Source organism: Dreissena polymorpha, chromosome 2, assembly GCF_020536995.1.
Source record: "Dreissena polymorpha isolate Duluth1 chromosome 2, UMN_Dpol_1.0, whole genome shotgun sequence".
NCBI classification, from domain to species: Eukaryota; Metazoa; Mollusca; class Bivalvia; order Myida; family Dreissenidae; genus Dreissena; species Dreissena polymorpha.
In genome coordinates this window covers 97,196,210-97,214,086 of record NC_068356.1, presented here as the reverse complement: position 1 = coordinate 97,214,086, position 17,877 = coordinate 97,196,210, and the positions used below count along the sequence as shown (strand labels likewise).

General features: G+C 34.6%; 3 protein-coding genes across 4 annotated transcripts in view; 1 reads left to right on the top strand and 2 right to left on the bottom strand.

The window, feature by feature from the left end:
- Positions 1–17,877, top strand: part of LOC127868154 (E3 SUMO-protein ligase CBX4-like) — a 175,071-nt gene that overhangs the window by 45,220 nt on the left and 111,974 nt on the right. The gene's annotated exons all lie outside the window — the stretch shown is intronic.
- Positions 660–9,672, bottom strand: LOC127868150 (uncharacterized). Of its 2 annotated transcripts, none has more exons than XM_052409776.1 (4): positions 9,180–9,672; positions 8,792–8,825; positions 3,306–3,456; positions 660–3,093 (listed from the first exon to the last, which is right to left on the bottom strand). In XM_052409776.1, the coding sequence occupies exons 2-4, from the start codon at positions 8,819–8,821 to the stop codon at positions 1,595–1,597; spliced, it is 1,680 nt and encodes a 559-aa protein (XP_052265736.1). In that variant the 5' UTR covers positions 8,822–8,825; positions 9,180–9,672; the 3' UTR covers positions 660–1,594. The 2 variants fall into 2 exon arrangements, with proteins under 2 accessions (XP_052265736.1, XP_052265735.1); XM_052409775.1 differs by having other exon boundaries at positions 9,246–9,672.
- On the bottom strand, positions 14,030–17,571 carry LOC127868155 (leucine-rich repeat-containing G-protein coupled receptor 4-like). Its single transcript, XM_052409785.1, has 2 exons — positions 17,491–17,571; positions 14,030–15,874 (listed from the first exon to the last, which is right to left on the bottom strand). Exons 1-2 carry the CDS (start codon positions 17,509–17,511, stop codon positions 14,603–14,605), a joined length of 1,293 nt encoding a protein of 430 aa, XP_052265745.1. The 5' UTR covers positions 17,512–17,571; the 3' UTR covers positions 14,030–14,602.

Below are 17,877 nucleotides of genomic sequence, written 5' to 3'. Positions count from 1 at the left end.
TGATTCCGAGATCCATTCATCGGTACATGATGCTCTCTGCGTGTCTCGCGTGATCTCCATGATAGGCATCTGACGTACTCGGGCCACAAATTGTCGGTCAGAACGATGCTGGCGTTATCGTTTGAAACCAGTGTCAATTTAACTAGCGCCCGTCCCGGATCCCGACGTATCGGAAACACGCGAATAGCCTTCACCTTCGGGCCCTGGTCCTCCACCTCTGTGGTCAGGAGTCTGGTGTTCACAGTCGATCTCAGTCCTATCAAGCAATATCGTTCAACGCGACGGTTTTCTACTAACTTAAACTCGTCCTCGCACCATGAATCACCGTCACTAGTGTCACGTGATCGGGTTGTGACCCTGACAGGGATAGATTGTCCTTTCACATCCGTTACATGATCAACCGGAAGTTGAGTTGTACTATCGCCTCTAGAATTGCCGTCGTTTCCGTCGATGTCATTCGATGGGTGCACAATTTTAGATTTTCTGACCTGTTTTTTTTAAAGTCGATCATCCATTTTCGTGTTTATGACAGAGAGGCAGCCAAGAATGAACAGAGAGGCAGCATTTTGACAGAAAGGCCACCGATATGCATCTACACCGTGTGCATGCTTGGGCTTTTAGGGTTAATGTGGGAAGAAAACATTGATTTAAAATGTACATAAATAATGCAGTTTTATTACGCATTACATAACAATCATGTAGATCTATTTCAATTTGGATTGCAAAATTACTGAACGCTATTGAGCAAAACTGCAACATTTTGTTTTACTTTTAGTTCAGACGGTTCTTGTTGAATTTTATTAAAGTCATATAAAATAACCTTTTTCAAACGGAAACTTTAATAACACTATGATCATGAACAAACACATACTTATCTCTATTTTTTCATCAATCATGTTATCCCGAAAATCATAGCAATGCCCCAAATAAATGTTTTTGTTCACGAAACACTAACATACTTCTCGGGTAAAACAATGAAGTCAGTATAAGCGGGTTTTCCCACAAACGTCATCAATGTCATTTAGGCAGTTTTTTTCGGGACGCGGCCCATATACTTTATATAATACATCTTACAGACATGACACAGTACTATTGATAACAATTGTTTCTTATGAATTGCTTAATAACTAAAGTAATGACATCAAAATGGGAGCTCTTATTCATATTACAAATCAGTATCAGTAACCATTTGAACATTAAATTATACTGTAGGAGTGTAGGTATGTTTCTACCGTCATTTCCTCGATCGCATGGAAAACTAACATTAATGTTTTCAGATTAGATCTAAACATATTCATACTAAAACAAAAGGCTGTACGTAAAATCAATTTTCAGTAAAACTGTGGGTAACTTCCATACAATGTCAATTAACGCTAAAATAATACACATGATACAAGAAATCCGTTCAATCGCATTCAACATGATTCAAACAGTCATGGGGATTAAATATTCACCCGAGTTCAATCAAACATATTGAACTGTTTCTGAGAATATATTTCTCAGCTAGTTGGAAAGTTATTCAAATGATCATGATTGTTTAATAAATGGTATAAGAGCCGTTTAAGCTCTTTTGGCCACCCCGACTCAGATAACATTAAGTCTGTGTTCCACTGAGATCGAGCATGCCAGTGTCTTCTTTATTAAATAATGAAATTAATGCCTTAACATTTGAGGCCGAGTCTGGCTTGTCACATTTTAATTTCAAGCAGGATGGTCTTCTTACGGGTGCACGATGAATTAACTTTTTAGCAGTGTGACTTGTATCTGTGTGACACTGTTGATGCACATCTATGGTGTCTGTTTTATTTGATGTGGCTGAGTTATCGCAAAAGACAGTCCAAGCTCCAGCAACTATTTCCTCATTCATTCGAGCAGTGTCCTCTTTGTATTGGTCATGTTTATATACAGTTTGATAAATTCTTTTACTAGATATGCAACATGCATGGCCTACCACGTCAGTTTGTGTTGCAGCGTCTGAAAATGACCTATGACTATGGTCTACCAGTAAATTCCAATGAGATTTTTTCCACAAATGTGTACGTACTCTATTTTTAGCTATGTTAAACTGAACATTTTGTCTGGAGGAATCTTTTTGACTATTTCCTTCACGTATCTCTGCCACTGCTTCAACATGGTTATCTCGTTGTTCGTCTGAATTCCAATTATTTAGTTCATCATCGCCGGACATTTTGTCAATGTCCGCCACAGAAAAGGTTCTTAAAAGTGTGTTTGCCAGTTGTATTTTATCTCTTCTTTGTTTCATTCGAATGGTAGCGGATCTGGATTGAACTCTGTAGCTTACATCATCATAATCATCATCGAAGCAATCGTCTCCCGAATCCACGCAAATTGACGATGGGTACGAATCTGTTCCGTAATTTGCCACATATTCGGAAGTCGTGCTCATGTCGCTAACAGAACCATATAAATCAGTTTTCCTTTCGCGGATTTGCGGACGCTGATATCGACAATAGCAACATTCCAATGACAATAATCTGCCTTGTTTGTCTTTGAGACCTGGATATAGATACGCATATTTTGCTTCAAGAGATTCAATGACTTGTTTTTTCTTTTCTTCTGAATCTCTCATACTGTTTGCAATGTTCTCCCAAAATAAAGTTTTAAGTGTATACGAATTATCTTGATCGACAACACGTTCAAATATTTCGTCAGAAATTATTTTTGCACTCCACAGGGCATCGACAATATCTTTTATATCAACGGTTGCTTTCAATACACAGACCGCACATTTCGTTCTGTGCCTGTTTTCGTTTGTGATTTGACATAACGATGCGCTGAATTTGAAATATAATTCCTCATATGCTGGGTCTTCGTGTATGACATTCAAAAATATGTTGATGATGTACGGTGCCCGGTTTCTTAATTTAAATAAAAGAACGCGGAATTGTTCGTTATTTGTGTGTCTCGAACGAATGTCCTGATATTCATCTAAGCAAATACAATCACATTCTAATAGACGGTCAAGAATATGTCCATCGTCAAGACATAAATCTCGAAATAGGCTGAAGTTTACTCTCAATGCCTCTTGCATATGAACTAGTTTGGAAAGGTCCAGCTCTACCGAGGGTGGTCCTGCAATGTAACATGGGGAATTTTATCACGCAGTGCATTCATTTAAGACATAATATTTAAACTCACGAGTGATGTTTCTGCGTTGATACACATTGAGTTTCGATAATAACTGCTTTGTTAAAACGCTTTGCGTTTCTTTTAAATCACATTTAGTTTTTTACGACTTAATGCGCAGAAAACGTTGACCTAGTTGGTAATTACGATAAACGTACCCGCTTTAGTTGGCGAAAAGCATTTTTTCTTCTTTGGTTTTGGTTTCTTTGTGTTGGATAACATTCGCACAATGTCTTGTAATTCTGTGATTGCCTTTCCGTGTAAACCAATTACCTTCTCCATTTGTTTCACACGGGTTTTCAAAGACTCCTGCAATGCATAATGCAAATGTATCGCAATTTAATTACATGTGTTATGTCGTTTTGTGTTTAGCTTACCTGAGCACTTTGTGCTCATGGTCAGCTTTTGTGATCGCTTTTTTTTCGTTTTAATCCTGCATCGTACATGGGCAACATTTACCGTGTGAACACGTTAGAAACCACATTAATTTTTCAATCTTCACGAAATTTGGTCGGACAAATTGTCCCAATTCATTAATGGCCGTGTTTGAAACTAAGTCACGTGAGGTTAATAATGAGGTCACTTGGTCAAATTTAAGATAAACATTGCTAATCTTGTAAATACTCTATTTGTAACATTTATAGCGTAATTTTCATTAAACATTTGTTCTAATGTTATTTACAAAAAATTTCGAAAATAGTTAAGTTTGGTGGAAAAACATTGCCGCCATAGTGAGGGAGGGAATTATTTGGTCATTGTTAAACCTTGTAAGCACTCTAGAAGTCGCATTTATTATCCAATCTTAATGAGACTTGGTTAGAAAATTTGTTTTGGACCAAGTTGGAACACGGTTTCGGTCTGTTGAAAAACACAGCCGCCAGGACCGTTTTCCTGATGTGACTAGAGTGAAAGCTTGTTAACTCTCTTGAAATCACAAGTTGTTAAGAAATTTTGTTCCAAACAACCAGGTCACCATGTCCAATTTACTAAACTACTTTATAAACACATCAAGAAGTCATATTTCAAATGAAACTTGGTCAGAACATTTAATCAAATAATATTTCAGGCGAGTTAAAAAATGTACATAGAAATCAAACATTATGTTTGATGAAGTTATTTCATTATTCTGACCTGCACTTTCTGGTCTCAGGTGAATCAGGTGAGCTCTTTAGGGTCAATAGCCCTCTTGGTAAGCATTGGTAACATTAGACCAGAGAAACTATTTTAGCCGAGAATAGTACAAGAATAAAATATGAAATTGCAATTGCTTTATTGTCGAGTGTGTTTTAAATCTATTTAATAATAAGTCAATGACGTATAATGATAATGATTATTTGGTGTAAACCAGTATATTAAACAAGAGGACCACGGTGGCCCTTTGGCGCTTACCTGAGTTGCACCGGTATTAATGTTAAGCAATGGTTGTTAAAGTTTTTTTTTATGAAATGGTTTGTTGTTTCGGCAGATATATACATTATAAGAGTTATAAGTAGTTTTGTGTGTGTGTGTGTGTGTGTGTGTGTGTGTGTGTGTGTGTGTGTGTGTGTGTGTGTGTGTGTGTGTGTGTGTGTGTGTGTGTGTGTGTGTGTGTGTGTGTGTGTGTGTGTGTATATGTTTTTAAAAATAGGAATTTGTTTCCTGTTGCGACAAAGCTATATTTTTGATAAAAGTTATATGAGGACAGTAATTTAATAATGAGCATCAGCACAAGAAAATGGAAGTACATTTTTCCACAAATTGTTGTCCAGCTTTTAGATCACGAGAAAAGCATCTCAGCATCTTTGGATGTTATAAGGTATGACTAGTTACAACCTTTCTTGACAAGAACAGCTTTATATACCGAAAACAACTATATGTTTGGAATAGGGTGAGTGTTAATGAAATAGTTTTTGTATAATTAAATACAATATGTTAAATCTATATAATATATCACAGTCGGTAATATAGAAGTTAAGTATGAGAATATGTACTAGAAATTCAACATTGATCTTCTTTTACGGTACAAAACATCACTTGATCTTTCTCATAGTAACAAATGTGTGCAAATATAAAGCAGTAAACACACACAAGACATTGGAAATTTAACACATCAAAACAACTGTTAATCTATTTGTAATTTAAATTCACAAAAATCTGTTGCATAAATACATTTTTTAAACAAGTGCCAATACAACTTTTCTTTTTAACAGTTTTGTGTGCTTCTTAAAAGATGTGATAAATAGTTGTTGTTTACTACCAAATTGTTCACATGTTTGACATAGTGTTTTTAAACAACTGGATTAATTTTCAGACTCACCTTGCAATGATATTTTCAATTGAAACACAAATGAAACCTGTTTAAAATCACAAATCTTTGATAATTACACACAAACTACTGACTGGCTGCCAACTGTAGGCCTAAAACGTTACAAGTTGTAATCTATCTTATCAATGGTATCCATCTGACATCAAGACGAGGTCTTTGATGGGAGTGCCCAGTTAATTGGGGCCAAATTCCGGGCAGCTGTAAGCCTGTGACACCATCATCAGGTTGCTATTTAAGAAGGCATCCATCAACACTATTGTACTGCAACAATGCAAGCACATGTATAAATGAATTTCAAAATATAATGTTTCTTTAAAATGGCATTTAAATAATGGAATTTCCCACCCATCATTTTATGGAGATGTTTTGAAGCGTGTCCGCAAATTAAAATATGTTAAAGAAAATGTTCATATTAAACTTTACAATTTAATTAACTCGTTTTTATCAAAAGGATATGATGCTGATGTACATAAAAACACGTGCTTGATGGTTTTTGATTCACTATATCTTTCTACTCTTAAAATTTGGAATCATTAATGATATTATGGGCATTTTTCACATTTGAGCATAATTGTGTCTTTGTGTCGTTTGCACAATTCTGCATGAAAACTACATTTAAACTCGCATCTTACATCAAATCATTTCTGTCGTCAGTTGTCAAAACACCTATATACTGTTTGATTCCAATAATGTCGATTTAATGGAATTACCATTTTTATACATTTGATTCTTAATATTTAATCACCTAAACTTGTTTTATTAGTAGTTCAATTTTGCAGTACCGCCCCATTAATTTTTTTATTTTTACTTTACAGTACTGCCCCTGGATTTTGTTTACGTTATTGTGTCTTCGCTTGTCAATTACGTCATAACTCTTTCTCTGTTCCTGGGTACATTGATTTTTGTGACGTTATACGACCAACTTTCCCAGTTGTAATCTACATGCATAGGTCATTGGGTTTATAATTTTATTTTTATTTTCTCTGTGACAGGCGTTTCTTGTTTGATTTATTTTTTAGCAGTACATAAACAACCAAGCAATGTAATATGGAACTTTTACACCCATTATTGCTGCTTCTTCCTGTATTTGTGCGATGATGATCTAAAATATAAACTTTATGATGCTATATTTTTAAATCTTTTTCTATAAAGAAGTAATATAGTTGACACTTGTTCATAGTTTCATTTCATCGTTCCTCAAAAAGTTGTAACTCTGTTGCTCTGGTATCTTCAATACCATTGAGTAATTAATGGTTACTAAATTGAATGCGTTTTAATTCCATTTTATTATTGTTTAATTTGAGTTACAATGCTATGAGGTTAAATTTTATTTACACTTAAATGTATTATGAATATTGCTGGGCCAAGTGTGAGGTTGAGCGCTCCAAAACCGGTTTAAACCCCCAATGCTTTGCATTGACCGTTCCAAGGCGGTGACCCCAGCTTTATTCTTATTTGTGTTTATGTTGTTTTGTATTGTGCTGTATTGTGCTGTTTTGTACTGTTTGGGCAATCGGTCACTTGCCTTAAATAAAGGACCTACTAATTGTTTATAATAATAATTCAATACTTCTCCAGCCGCTGGAGTTTCACTTCTTTATATTATAGAGAATAGGATAAGTGAATGAATTAAAGGTCAAATAAGATTCATATGTAACAAATCTTGTTGTTTTATAGGTTTTACCACTATGTTGAATTTCTGCAAAAATAAAGATATCAATCTGAAGTAATTGCAAAAATTTATTTGAGAAATGCAATAATTATTATTAGATATTTGGGTAGTAGTTAGTGTTTCTGAATCCATAACCAGTATCATCATCATCATCATCATCATCATCACCATCATCATCATCATCATCAACAACAACATCATCATCATCATTGTGCACCAACATCCTCAATACAACTAGAGTGTTAACACGGTTTTAATATAGTCATATTAGGAAAACTGCCGCTCCCCTTGCGGCCATGTTTTTCAACGCACCGTAACCATTTTCGAACTCAGCTATCATTAGAACAAATCTTCGGACCAAGTTCGATGAAAATTGGCCTATACATGTGACTTCTAGAGTATTAACAAGGTTTTACTATGGCCATATAAGGAAAACTGCCCCGCCCCCTGGCGGTCATGTTTTTCAACGGATCGGAATTATTTTCACACTCAGCCGAGATATAATAAGTACAAATGCATTTAGATTGTGTTTTGTTTGAAAAGCTATCTTAGGGATGATGAAAATATAATGACCATAAATATGTGGTGAAAAGGTGCTACCGGTATATATCTTAAATTACTTAAATGTGTTAAAAGACTTAAATGTGTGATAAGGAAGTAGATTTTAATGTACCAATTCATTAAAATATGTTGTGTTATGTATCATGGTATTGTTATTTAATAAAGCAGTATAACTTTTTAAGATATTGTGTTACTCTTAGAGCATATTTTTATCTAAAAAATTGAATAATACAGACAAAAACACAATTAACTCGCTTCAAAATTGACCCCAGCATTTTTCAATTTGACTCCTCAAAATTTCAGTCCAGGGGTCATTGACTCCTGGTTTTTAAAATCTATTGAAATCCCTGGTGACTATTCAATGAAATAAAACTGTCCAGATTTTGTTTTGTTTACAACTTTATATTATAAAAACGATTATTATTTTATTTTTGATACATTGAATTTAGCTGAAATAAGATCTAGCATAATAATGCATGTGTATCAATTCTTTAAAGATCAAATGACAATAAAAAATTGACTTCAAAATAGGGCAACCAGTTTTTAATGAGGGCAAGTAGATGTTCAAAGTAACTTGCCCCCCCGGGCAAGTGAGTGTCAATTTCTTACGTTAACCCCTGGATTGGACAATAAATGTGACTTCTATAGTGTTAACAAGCTTTTTTAATTTGACCGTGTGACCGAGTTGTTGACCTCACGTGACCCAGTTTGGAACTCAACCAATATATCACTGGGACAAATCTTCTGACCAAGTTTCATGAAGATGAAACACGTTGTGCTCAGGTGAGCTAAAAAAGTTATTTTTTGATGAGCAAATCTATCAGATTTGGACCGGACCGAATTAATCCTCCCGCCCTCTACCACCCAAATGTTAGGCGAAATAAAACGGCGAATCTTAGATCAAATCCTAGTATCTCGCTTTTTCCACAATAAATCATTACACTTGCAACAAAACACCAGCCGCCATAGATTTCGAAATAGAATGCACATTGCTTAATTATTACCATACATATAGATAACTAAATCAATCGTTTACAATATTAAAATAAATGTAACAACGTACACGCTCATGCGTAAGAAATAGTAATGTTAACACAGCAACTTACGTCTGTAGAATATTCCGCATGACCGTCCATTGTCCTGAAAGTTTAAATCAAATGTTTAACCTTTTAACGTTGTACTTTACGATATCAATTTTACTTAAGTCCTTATATTTAAAGTTAATGTCATGGAGAATATTAAACGGGACTACAAAACATGAATAGATTAGATATTAAAAAACTGTTTCAGAATAAATGTATCTATTGGATGGTGTGAATGACACAACGTTTTCGTGATATAAGCGATATATTTAGAACATTTCGCCTAGCTGTCACGTTTTTAAACATATGTTCATTTTTTGCGCAGGTTTTAATTGGTATAACGATAATCAACACTTATCATATAAGCAAATATCATAAGAATTAAAGTTGATAAATAAATCGCATATCATACCTGTAATTAACCAAGCAATTATTGTCTGACCACAATGATAGTTAAAAACAAGTAATTTAAGTGTACCTTAAACGAGCAATTGCTGCACCTTATTGTGAATAAGGAGTCTGTGTATTGTATCATCACACGCTGATAACGCAATACTTCCTGTTTCGCGGTTTACGAAAAGATGACATTATTTTAAGCCTTACTCATTGTGTACACACAGGTCTTACTGACACGTAGTGACGTCACCATCTATGTATAGAATGAAGCCTAACTAGTAAGATCCAGTGTCTTGTTCGTATGATTTATCTACAACACTAAATATACGAGATATATATTTAATAATTATAAATTATATCAAATCAGTATGCACACATTCTATAGTGCAGGTTATCACTAGACATTACTTTGTTGATATATTTATGTATAATGTAGATCTATTGTACCTGTTTTGTGATTGATATACTATTGTCTATGTGACTTTTATAAACGTAAACTCAAGTGATTATTATCTTATGATATAAACAACGCAACTCGTGTGACCACCACGAAGTCTAAAATAAAAGTGCGGTATCAGAAACAGGGTACCGAGTTAACATTGTTGGAAGCTATGGCCCATTGCACAATAGAAATGGTGGTAGATTCTAGATATAGTCTGTTTCATAATAGAACATCTCCATCCTTTTCTACAAAATACAAAAAAAGACAAAATATTATTATGTTAGTATAACATGGTATGTGTTTTTCAAATATTAAAATGGTATGAAATGATCAAAATATTGAATATTAATCAGCGTTTTCATCAAAATATGGACGACTAATAACTGTAAGTTTATATTTATCATCCAATTGACATCTCGCCAACTGTCAATCAGATTCTTGTCTAAATATCGATCGAACAATCAGCGATCGATACATCGGGCGTGCCGGTTGCTGACGACATGTCCGCCATTTTCTAGACAAGCCGAATGCCTAGTTCTCATTTTTTCACAATAATAGAGGATTTTGGTACACGCTTTGAGTAGCTTAATGAAATCCCCGTTGTAAATCGCTTTTTGTCAGAATCAAGTGAACAAAGTGTATGTTACTATTTCAATAAAACATATCGATAAATGCCATCGTGGAAAAGTTATTACTGATATCACCAATACACGCGGTAACTTAGAGGAAGTCGGTACCAGAGCGAGTGTGACATAGTCTTTAAAACTTAAAATAAACGTAGTCAAACTGACAAAGTCTTTTTCGGTGTTCATATCGATTTATATCTAGTTATTTAATTTCAACACAGCGTTTTCCAATGTTCTTAAAATATTCTAAACTGTAAGTTAAATGTAATGGCCTTTTGGCCCCATGACAATAACAAATTATGTGACCGTTATGTCCTGCCGAGTACGTGATTCACTTACTCTAACTACCCTCTGCTGAAGAACAGTGTATTAATATAGATTGGAACACACAATGCTGACGTGTACAATGAAAACCACGTGCCCAAAGCTAGCGAAGTATGCCGAAGACAAATAAGGAAGTCCGCTATTTACATGAAATCATACAACATTCAATCTGCCGGTTGCCTACCAAGACATGTTTAATAAGCGAGATAAGCAATGAGTAATTCATTTGGTGTGTTCTTCTGGTCTATTTTGACGTTATTCATAATTACCATCTGAATTGGCCATCTGATATCGTTCTGAAGTATGTATCCGTTAATTTATTAATTAGCTGGGCTCTTTGTATGTAAGATATTGCTTATAGTAGGAACCAGATAACATATTCAAAGTTTCTGAAAGGATTGTATAACGCAGACATCTGAACTAATGTGTCTCTCTTTGATTGTTTGCTGCGTTATATAATTATTTAAACGGAAAATGACATTACCTTTCTATTGAATAAGTGATAGTTGATGCAATGCGTTTAATGATTCGCCGCTTTTATTTCAGTTTGTGTCGTGAATTTTCGCGAAAAAATGTCGCTTTTATGTTTTTAAAACCGTTCCAATTGCATAGATTGTTCTTTTTCATTAACTCTTAGAATTATACATCATCATGCTTTATTGAAGTATTATAATTTATTAAAAAACACTATGCAATTGGAACGGTTATAACTAAATAAAAATGTATTTGTTTCATCAATATAAGCCCTTTAACACTGCAATTTTTATTTCAACCCTTACAGCAATATGATAATTACACGTCACGTGTGCATATGTTTAGCATTCAGTCATCGGATCAACTGTCAGTTATTTAAATTCTTTCAGAAATAAATTAACAGACACAGGCTGTATCCCGCAACATAGTTGATTTGTGTACTAGTAGTACATATTGATTAGCCTTCACAATCGACGTCGATCCTTATCTACATGAGTAGACATTAGACTGTCTTCAATCATTTCGTAAATGAGAGGAAACATTCTGCTACGGAACCATTATTAAACGTGCTTTATGTTGCAATATTGTCGACTAAGCGAATACATTTTTATTGTGTTATCATACAAAAGTATAATTTAACTTGTTGTTGACCCCCCCCCCCCCCTGAAAAGAACCTTCGTTATTTCATTAAACGCAACAAATAGCTTTAAATCATTTGAAAACGCTTGTTAAAGGAACGAAGTTTTGGAGATGATCATAACACAATTGTAACGTTATTCAATCTTCTATGCGATATGTTGAAGTTAACGTTTGATGATTTTGTTACTTTTAGAGTTGGCTTAACCCACGGTTTGTAGACATTTTCAATACAAAAACATATTGCTATCTGCTAATTGGCATTTTGGTTGTGTATTTAAATAATTCGCAATGAATTGTTAAATCCACATTACTACTCAAACTAATCGAACATTTCGTAAATATTTAGTAGAATAAAGTTAAACAACTAAAAATCAGTGTTCCTTATGGCAATTGCCGAAATTTCAACGCCAGATGTGGTCTGGTAAAATAGATGTTTTTAGATACACAATGCTCGTTTTATTATTGTTTTGCATATTAAATTCCATTTTAATAGATTGAATTCGGATCTCGCGTGCTGTGGGTTTTCCGTTTTCTGAGCGCGCGCGGGAGGTACAAACATTGTCATTCATACAGTAATGACAAGTAACGTCGATATCCGATTTGCTTCCAATTCAGTAGTGGATAAAAAGTATTTATACAACAGTAGTGTTTCTTTTAGGAAATGTCAAAATTCAAGTCTTTTGTTGTTATAACTATTACTATTATTATAAATAATTACATATAACAAATCTAACACTGATATACATGTATGTCAGACGTTTCATACAGAATTGAAGTCTTAATACACCGTTCAGATGTACAGCCGCCTATACGAATGGGTCAAGTAGCTAACATCCTTAAAAGACATGAAAAACAGACTTTGTCAGCTGTATGGTAATGAAGGAACCTATACAAACGGCTTGACATATGCAATATTTCTTCTGAAAAACATAATTCATGTTCTTATTTTTCGGCATGCTTTATAGATAAAGCAAATAAAAGTAATGTATGATAAAGCTCGTTAGTGATGTGCCTTCTAATCTTAAGGTCTTAGTCTTTGGCGAATAATGTTCTTTTCTTTTCAGATTAGATTAAAGAAAAGCATCACAATAGAGCTATATCAATAGACATATAAATATAGCAACTGATATGGAACGATATATTAGTTCTAGTACTACGAATGGACTGAGGATAGTAAGGTTTGTGTTGTTTGGTACGTGTCTGTATGATTTTAAATATATTTGAATAGTATAATAAATAAATACGATGGAGTCAATGTCTTGGTAGTTTTGTTGACAAACTTCCATTACAACTGTATGCACAGGCCTGCGCACAGTATATGCAATAACATAGCTACGTGACCGAAGCTGTTTACATGTACATGCAGCATTATATCGTGTTACATAGTATTCCTACACATTTAACACGTTCGAGATTAGTTCATCTAAAGATAAATTATTAAATCATGGTATTTTTATCAACTATAACGAACGTTTGAGCATTCAAGTGGTGTTTAATATTAAGCGATAAGAGAAATTATTGATTCACTCTCTTTAAAATATGCTAGTCAGCTTTTGTTTGTACCTACCGCGCGTGCTCAAATATCGGAAAAACCCAGACTGGAGAGTTCCGAATAACAACTATTTCAAGCAACGATTGATACGACACATTAACACTAACATGGTACCATTTTTAGTGTTCGTGTGTCGTATGAATAGATATATTCGCGGGAAATTAAAATGGAATTAATTGTGTCACAAATAAATAAAACGAGCATTTTGTATCTACAAAAATCTATGTAATCATACCACATCTAGCGTTGAAACTGTGGCTATTGCTATAAGAAACACTGATTGTTTATGTGTTAACTTTATTTTACGAAATACTTAACGAAATTTCGTTGATTTCGAGCATTATATAGGCTTTAACTGTGCGTTAATGATCAGCAAAGAGTGAACATAATGTGTTCCAATTAACTGGGTTTGGAAATTCAGTATCATTATAAGTACACTACCGGTAATCTGACATTTCAAAATGTTTTTGCATTAATATACTCATGAAAAATGGAGTGTCTTTGAGTTCGTTGTTATACTAATAGATCAACGGAACCTGCATTTCATGAGCATATGCACACAGCGGTTATAAAATATATGCAAATATATGGTAGAATAATACAATTACATGGTTACGTACTTGATACCGTCAGGTCTATATTCGGAAAGAAGAACATATATGATCCGGTAAATTTCTTGTGGAAAATATTATGCCCAAAGTTGGAAAACAGTTAAGTCACCTGGTCAACCTTTAGCATCTAAAACTGTGATGGGCAATCGAATACAACTATTTATACAAGCAAAAATATGTTTATTACAATATCATGCACATACGCTGTAACAATAAAGACAGGTGTACAGCATTTAAATGGCACCTTTATATTGTTCATCAGCAAATCCACTAAAGCTGAACACTAAATCACAAAAAAAAAATGTAAACATTATGAAATATAAAACACCATACATCGTCACATGTTCAATAAGAGTTATACTTGAATCAACAAAACACATTCCAATATTGCACGGTAACGGGCATTTCAATACAATTGATACATATCCCGATTTAAATCCAAATCTAATCAATTATATGTTTTGACATGCACACCATTCACATACCCATCACATTTCTAAGATAACTCAAAATATAAACATATATGCATGAAACTAAGCTAAACAAACTATGTATATCCATAATCGGTAGGGTTAATGTTTAACATAGAGGAAAGGCAGAGTGGTAAAACAAGAGAGACACCATTAAAAATGCGTAAAGAAAATCTTCACAATCTCATCAACTATCCGCGTTTGTTTGAAAAAAAGTTGTCAAGAACTTCCAAGTGTTATATCGATATCGATGGATAAAATTAAACATTTACGACTTACATCGTTTTAACTGATTTTTTTATCAGGGACAGGCAGCGAGGGCGTCTTTGACTAACGGTGTGTAAGGTAGGCTGGGTGCATAAAGGCAGCGTACATCATAGGCAAATGTTGCATTTACTTGTTTCAGATTTTGTAAACTGGAGCATGTGCAATCGATATCATCCATTCCCAACCACTCAAGATTTAAATTAACGACACTATTTGGAAAATTCGTCAACATGTTTGCAATAAGCTGGAGCCCGCGAAGTTTTGTGTTGGTGTCGAATGCATGTAAATGTATTGTTGTGATTCGGTTGTTAGTTAGATACAATTCTGTTAGCTCTGTGAGTCCCCGAAAATCGTTAGCATTAATTTCGGTGATATTATTATCTGTTAAAGCGAGCGATTCTAGTTTAGACATTGTGTGGACAAAGTTGGGGACCATTGAAACGTTTAAGTTATTAAGCATAAACAACGTAATATTTTGCATCACCTTTCCGTGGCTGCACCTTTCAAAAGGTCTAATATCTATGTTGTAATTTTCATAAACCCAGAGCTTAGAGACGTTGATTTTGTTGTTACAAATCACCCCACTTAGATCTACATTGTTCATCCCTTCTATTTCTAACTCAATCCCACGTTGACCGATGCCATTGACATCGAAATTCTGAAACGATTTTCCAGAGTAACCATACAAATAAACGTATTTTACACGGAGATTATTGAGTTCTACTGGCCAGCTATTATACAAAGTCAAATTTAAACTGAAGAATAACACGGGACTGATGTGTTGAATCATGGAAGCATCTAAGGTCATAATCGGATTGTCATGTAAACCTAACACTTCTATCTTTCTTAGAATACGAAGTGCTTGTGGGATTGTCGTCAAATTATTATGTTCGAGATCTAAAACAACTCTAGTATTTTCTAGACCAAGAAATGCGGAATCGCTTAAGGACGATATTTTATTATCGTTTAGAATAATTCCAAAGAGGTCAAGGCTGGACAGCTTTGGAAGGTCCCCAAACGCTTTATCAGGAACAGTTTGTATATAATTGCTATGCAAGTCAACGGAAAAGTTGTTTCCACCGGGGTAAAATCCCGTAGGAAGATTCTGAATTGCAAAGTTTGGTATAGATCTGAGATCCCTCGCATCGCATCGCACCAGTTTCACTTTGGTTTCGTATATGGTGTTCAAATTCCATCCCATATCATCTTCAACGCAGTTGCATATTCCGAAACAAACATCGCCTCCAGACAACAGAAATGTTTGTATTGGATGACACAAAGACGATAACAGCATGGTCCACACGAACTGAAACGCGTTTAATATCGATGGTATTAATAATGTTTATACTTTGGTTACAACCTAAAGGTAAATTACAGTGCATGCATATGTTATTCTTGCGTAATATACAGCTCCTTATATGCAAATTGTCAAGGTACAAACACAATAACTTTAGTAATTATTCCAGGTTGTGCTGAATCTGTATTTGTTATAATTTTATTATGGTTTGCATAATAATGAAAACGTGCTATCATTTTTAATAAACGTACTAGTAGACGTTTCTGATATTAAGGAGGAATAGGATATGTACAGATAAAACTGTGTGTGTATTTTAACTTAAGAGTACTTTCTAAGATCGTGTTTGAATCGATATACTGTTTTTAGGTTTTGAATATAACAGCTGCGTGCGATCAAATATTTTGTATAGTAAAGCCCGTAGTAAAAGCCTTTCTTCTAGAAATATACTCATTCGTCAACCTTATATGGCGGAACAAAACTGTACAGTTACAGACTAACAACGCAAACATAAGTTCCTATCCGGAGATTATCTTAGCAAAAAAAACAGCCTTTCGTGTAAATGCATATTTCTCCCTCCATTTAATAATTCAATTGTAACTATTTTTGGCTAAATAACTCACTCTTGGTCTTATGCAATCACTACAGAAATCCAAATTGCTATGAATTGACCCAAAACAAATCAAACCATGACTGTAATAAATTTGATATTGCATTACCGCACATATTGCTGAATGTAATTCAATAAGTAATTTCAAATATATTTTAAAATTGAAACAATAATCAAAGTAAACAAAACAACACATTCAAAAAGACATGTATTCAAAATTATAATTTGTATATTTTATTTGAATTCATATTTTAAAATTTATTGAACAAAAAACGGATGTTTGAAATGTGTAAACCAATCTCCCATTGTAGTAAGCTGATTCGCTTTCATTCGTTGAACACTTTTTCAAGCATGGCGGTTTTATGAATCTCCATATATTCTGTTTACTATCATCCACATTTTCAGACGAAAATGAGGACAAAACCACCAAAACAGACATACATACGGGCTTTCAATGCAAATACAAATACATCAAATAGCGTGTGTGCATGCGTTGAAAAGCAATACTTTATTTATGGGTTATACTATAAATAATCGATATAAATAATGTATATATGTGTGTGACAGACAGACAGACAGACAGACAGACAGGCGGGCGGGCGGGCGGGCGGGCGGGCGGGCGGGCGGGCGGGCGGGCGGGCGGGCGGGCGGGCGGGCGGGCGGACGGACGGACGGACGGACGGACGGACGGACGGACCGACCGACCGACCGACCGACAGACAGACAGACAGACAGACAGACAGACAGACAGACAGACAGACAGACAGACAGACAGACAGACAGACAGACAGACAGACAGATAGATAGATAGATAGAAACTATTCAATAATACACATAATTGAGATATGATTGAAGAAATGCAATGTTTGTTTAATGATAATTGTCAATTTATTGACTCTTTTTGTTTACATAAAATATTCGAAAATGTTTACTTGCATATATATTCTAAACAAAATCATAGATTAACAATTATGTTCACAAAATTAAGTAACAAAAATACTAACAAACTTTTACTTACAATTCGGCTTTGGTCTGACATAGTGTACGTGTTGTCTCCGATTACAAGATCATGAAACGATTCTCTACAACGTTTGGCGCCTTATTTATACTAACTTGAGCGTGACTGAGATTCACGATGTGTTCATTAAATCAAGGACATTGTTTGAACTGGTTTTCGTTTGTTCCATTTCATTCGAAATAAGACCATCTGATTGCTTTTATGCAATAATTAGCCGGATTTTTTTCGAAAAAATCTCGGCTTATAGATTGATGTTGTCGGGCGGGCGGGGGGGCGGGCGGGCGGGCGGGGTGGCGGCGTGCTCGAAAATGTTAAAGTTCTTATTTCATGGTATAACTTTGGTATGCTTGGACCTAGAGTCTTCAAACTTGACATGAAGGTTGGCCA